Source organism: Tigriopus californicus, chromosome 1, assembly GCF_007210705.1.
Source record: "Tigriopus californicus strain San Diego chromosome 1, Tcal_SD_v2.1, whole genome shotgun sequence".
NCBI lineage: Eukaryota > Metazoa > Arthropoda > Copepoda > Harpacticoida > Harpacticidae > Tigriopus > Tigriopus californicus.
Window position 1 is genome coordinate 13,166,937 of NC_081440.1, and position 5,540 is coordinate 13,172,476.

At 43.8% G+C, this 5,540-nt stretch overlaps 1 protein-coding gene across 2 annotated transcripts in view; it reads left to right on the plus strand.

The window, feature by feature from the left end:
• The window catches only part of LOC131879961 (uncharacterized), a 20,768-nt gene that overhangs the window by 9,151 nt on the left and 6,077 nt on the right, over positions 1-5,540 (plus strand). The window contains exon 1 of one of the 2 annotated variants that reach the window (XM_059226457.1): positions 1,010-1,480. The exons of the other annotated variant lie outside the window; for it this stretch is intronic. Coding sequence (XP_059082440.1) covers positions 1,183-1,480 — 298 coding nt within the window. The 5' untranslated portion in view covers positions 1,010-1,182. Of the gene's footprint in view, positions 1-1,009; positions 1,481-5,540 lie in introns of those variants that run through there. 2 annotated transcript variants of the gene reach the window in all.

The following is a 5,540-nucleotide window of genomic DNA, read 5'->3' on the forward strand; positions in this document are numbered from 1 at the left end:
ACACCATTAGCTTCAGGATTAGGTTTCCACATCAGAATAATAGTCTCAAAAACCCCGCTCAATGCCCACCACTGAAAGTGCTTGTTGATTGAAAAGTTCAAACTTTAAAAGGTCTCAACATTAGGACTTGTATCATACATTGTATACCATAACTGAGTCCAATACATCCAGACACCAGTTGAAAACGCAAGTCCAACCCAAAGGATGTTGTTGAAGTTATCTCTCGTTATCGTGTTCTGAATTCAAACTACCTCTGATCCCGCTGTGTCTTATGCAAAGCATCTGAGCCCGAGTAAAATCCCCACCAACCAGTTCTGCTTCCTGCTTTAACTTCGACCCAAATTCCCGTGAATTGTGTCGTTTCGGACCCAGTCAAACTTGAGTCCGGATCCGGCACAACAAACCTCTTCATTGTGGGCGCTGTTCTGCGTACTCCTGGGCTGATGTAGATGCCATTGAGAAAGAGAGAACTGTAGGCAACTTGGACGCCTCAGGTGAACGAAACAGCCGAGATTTGACGCCATTTTTCATTTGCATGTCTCCGTCATCAGGAGGAGGGCTCTGGTTGGGGCATAAAAACGCTAGCGGGATCTCGTCAAGAAAGAACGGACACTAGGCGAGTGTCAGACTATTACCCGAAGCTACTGGTTCACTTTTAACCATCGGAATGATTGCCTTTAGGGCCACGTGGAAAGTACCGTTTGGGTCAAACATTCGTACTGACGCATGCTTTGATTAGACCCTGGATTCGTTTTGTAGTACCAATATCAGGCTTTGAGCAATGTTGCCCATCCATCTTCTTAGAGCACTTCATCGTGAATCATAATTCAAACACGGAGGAAAGTCGGTTTGAGTTGGGAAGGCTCTAAAATTGGACGTAGTGTCCTTGGCTTTCCACCTTCTCGACGCCCACGACCGATAACTTCGTGTTTTAACTCCAGAAATACGTAGGTAGATGAGCAAATGCCGTTGGAGGAGGAAGAAAGAGGACCACAAGTCCCACAAGTTTCTCAAGATCATCGTCCAAAATTTAACAGGGTGGTTCATTCCATGACATTCAGTACGGAGTTTGGCCCGGCTTGATCATGCTCATCTTGAGACACCCTCTAGCTTGTGAAATCTACAGAACTTCCACACGTTTCCTCAGTCGGTAGAAAGACTCGATCAAATCTGGAAGTCAATATGAAGTTTCAATCTGGTGCTACTTTCTTTGTTTTATTATTGTTTTGTGTCAGCTGTCGAAGTCAGCTGCTGAGTGCCTTTATGAACTTGTTCTCTAACATATTTCATGGTCCTGAACCTGGCCTTGGCGGGTTATTCAGGGGCCAGTCTGAAAGCCAAAGAGGACCGTATTTTGACGACGGGACACAACAACCCGTGGCTACTGGCTACGACGAGCCTTATCCGGCAGATTGCGGTCGCAATCCCGAAGATGGCACGGGTAAACTGTGCTTTCCCGATGGATTATTGTGCAAACGAAGTGAGTCTTTAGCTTGAATACCTTTGAGAGTCAACATCTTGTTCAATGACTTTTGAAAATATCTTTTTTCATTTGATCATCGATTTTTAAATGCGACAAGCATTTAACCGGTTAGCATTTCCAATTTACGTGTAATATTGGTTTGTATTTTGACCACCTTGATCCTCAGAGCAGCTTTTTCTTGATTACGACTTGACTTATATCTGGAAGTAAATGACTACTGCTTTATAAATCCCCCTCATTATCATCAGCATCTTTTGGCATCCCATTTAGTCACATCAACGTCGTCAGGGTTGGTTTCGGATGTTGTTTTTTAATGGCCGTCTAACCGTTCTCGTACATCACGTTGCCACCATCGAAGGCGAGAGGCTCTCGACTAAAAACTGAACCAGGGTTGATGACACATATCACTGAGCAGGATACAACTCAAGGCCCCTCCTCTCTAGCTCAAGGTCAAAAAACATAGGATAATAGACACATCTTTTCTCGGAACTTGCCCAGTGGGCGGGAATGTTTCTTTCTGCATGAGATTGCATCATTTCTCTTAGACGCGCATTTGGGTCGAGTGCCTTGTTTGCTCAAATATGGTCATCTCAAAGTAGCCGGCAAATGGCGGTTTTCTATGCTTGATTTGAAGAGATAGACCAAAGAAGTGAAGGATTGGCGGAGGGGGGGGGGTCTCTGTCAGAGGAATTCAATTGTTTTCTTGTCGAAATGTTTGAGAAAAGTATGGAATGTCACAGCTCAAGCAACCCTACAAGAACTAGGACCTTGGACTTCAAAACCATTTGATAGAGATTGGCATGAAGAATGTAAATGAAAGTGTTCACATTGCATTGCTTTCAAGTTAAATAAGAGTTGCTGCAATTCCTTGTCATTAATTTTGTTCTCGGAACTTTTGAAACTTATTCATATTTGAACAGAAACTGGAGCGCCCCTCCAATTATCAAACAGGGACAAATGACCCTGAGAGTTGAGTTTTGGACATCTTCGTTCACTTCAATGGAGTTTTCTTGTTCACCCTTGACTGGACTAATTACTGAGCCCCGAGGGTTGCGATGTCGTTTGGGTTTGTTTCTCAAATGAGTTGTCAAAGATGATTGCGAGTGAATGGATGGGCCACTTGATGTTCAAGTCAAGTTCATCACCTGATTAGTTCCATCACCAAGCATTGAGAAGTTTACAATCCCTTGAGGGTTTGACATTTCCTGGTTCTTCTCCATTGAAAGCAGGTGTATGCATGAGGTATTTGGGGTCGCTACAAGCGAACTAATCAATCGCCCAATAAGGCATTATTTAGTATTTCATCTTGTTTGACCATTGGCAATCAGGGTCGGAAATCAGCGAAAACTCCCCCCAAAACCAGTGTAGGGGCATGTATTTTGTGTACCTGACTTTGAGCGTCTAAAGACTTAAGAATCTCAGGTTCCTTTGGCTTTGAAATATGACGAAAAATGTTAGATCCGTTATGTCAATATGGAAAGACATGCAGACTGCATATTTGAAGGCAAGAGTCAACTCTTCCATTAGACCCTTTTCCATGATCGAAGTTGCAGAACGAGTTTGCATATCCTGGATTTGATTACACCGTCCATATAGTTACGAAACGTGAATTGAAGTGGAACCGGATGCCTGCCATTCTTACGGACACTCTTTGTATCTAACGGACTGGAACATGTTTTGAGGATTATATTTGTTATTCCAAGATTACTTTTGATTTGAGGGATCTCTATTTGAACGTCGAATGTGGAGTGCCATAATCTGCTTAGGCAATGTCTCTGTCTAGAGGTAAAATGGGGATAACAATGATGTCGTTGTTTTTGCCGTAGATTTTCAGTCGTTCACATGGAACTCATTTAATTCGACCTATGTTCTGAAATGTTGCCCAGAGTCGTTATCCTTGACCAAGCTCGTTTCCGGAGAGATGATAAACTCGTTCAAGCCCAACGAGCAACCATCTTAACACTGGCCGAGAAAGAGATCAGCGAATTCTTTCCTCTCGCCTTGTTAAAGTCCAAGTGTCATCTTAATTGAACAGATCCTTTGCCAATGCTTCAAAAAAAACTATACGTACCATCGCACATAGTCGTGGTTTCGAGCGCTTTCCGCACTGACTCATCATCGAAGAGACTGGTTCTTGGAAAAAAAATATTGAGATATACCTCGGTTCAATGCTTGTTTGGCACGGACACCAAAAGCCGAATAATCTAGGGCACCTAGTGTGCAAAAATAATCCCATTCAATTGGCCGGGTTATGTCGCTCTACCACAACTTGAGGCTAGATTGGAAGCGTTTCAAGGTTAGGATTGGTATTTACGAGCACTCTGATACCATTCCAGTAAATACTCATTCAAATGAGAGTTCCTTTGACTATCTGAAGATTCTTACATGATACATTCTAACCAGTGGGTGAGGATTAAGGATGGAGGATGGCTACGTACGGTTTGCAGCAGATCTGAGAGATTATTGGCTGGCGTGATGCACCCGGCAACATTTCATACCGGTTCTCAAGATATGGTGCTTTCGATTGACGCAGGGCTTGGCGTACGGTCGGTTCTACGGTAGTTGTTGCGTATGGTGCAACAGCCCCTAAGTACACGCGGATGGTACGCACTCGAAATCTGACAAACTTTGGTCAACCACGTGAATCCGCGTCGAAAGATCCCGATCTGCGATTGGCTTCACTTGGTCTAGCTTCCCTTTGGATTGGAGGGATTGTGAGAACGTTCCTCGGGGAAACAGTTGTGTTGTCTGGGGGAGTCTTGGCGCTTGACCAAGACCGTCACCACAACTGGGCGGCTCCTTCGTATCTCTCGTTTGTGTGTAATACATACGGATTGCGCATGTATTGGTAACAGTCTCGGGATCTTGACTTGCTTATTGGGGGCCGAGTGTTCATTGTTGGCTCATTCAACCTTCCTTGGGGTCAGTCATTCGTTGGAAGTGAATCAGTGAAGATGAGGTCCTTCTCGCTCCTTGCTCTTGTCCTTTTGCTCTCATGTGGATTGAGCGATGCTCAATTCTTCCGAAACATTTTCCGAGGCTTCAATCGAGGAGTTCAAAATGTATTCCGCCCCGTGATGACCATGTTTGGAGGCAATGATCATCATGGAGGAAACTTTGGACAACCGAGCTTTCGAGGCTCGACAAAAGGCAACATTGATGAGACCGGGGGCACCATCAAGCCCGTGGCTACAGGCATTGATAACGCGTTCCCTGATGATTGCGGTCGCGATCCCGTCAAGAAGACTGGTAACCTTTGCTTCCCCGATGGTCTCTTGTGCCAACAGAGTAAGTGATTGATAACGAACAACAAAAAGGCTGGAGAAGGAACCCTACTGTAGACTAAAATAATTAAATGTGTTTTATTATTCTAAAAGTGATCTTGCCCTCAAGAAATGAGGGTACAAGTTAAGATAGTTTGGATGAATGATTGATATCCAGAACCCTTAGGCTGATTTGGTGCCCTAAATGGGGGATTGCCTTCCATCTGATTGATGGGTCTGGGTTTTTGGTCCCAAATTCATCGAAATTCATTGATTTACTATTTGTTTGCAACTGTGGATCCTATTATTTTGTGATATTTCAAGCTAGAGTAGAGGTACCATTTCCTCAAAGCCCTTCATCGCATCATAAATAGTGACCAAATTCCAGCGCTCCGATAAGATCGCTCAAGCCTGACTCTTGTTCAAATTTGATCAGGCGGATGTACGGTACAGCAGAATCAATCGCCCAATAAGGCATTATTTAGTATTTCATCTTGTTTGACCATTGGCAATCAGGGTCGGAAATCAGCGAAAACTCCCCCCAAAACCAGTGTAGGGGCATGTATTTTGTGTACCTGACTTTGAGCGTCTAAAGACTTAAGAATCTCAGGTTCCTTTGGCTTTGAAATATGACGAAAAATGTTAGATCCGTTATGTCAATATGGAAAGACATGCAGACTGCATATTTGAAGGCAAGAGTCAACTCTTCCATTAGACCCTTTCGATAATCGAAGTTGCAGAACGAGTTTGCATATCCTGGATTTGATTACACCGTCCATATACGAAACGTGAAT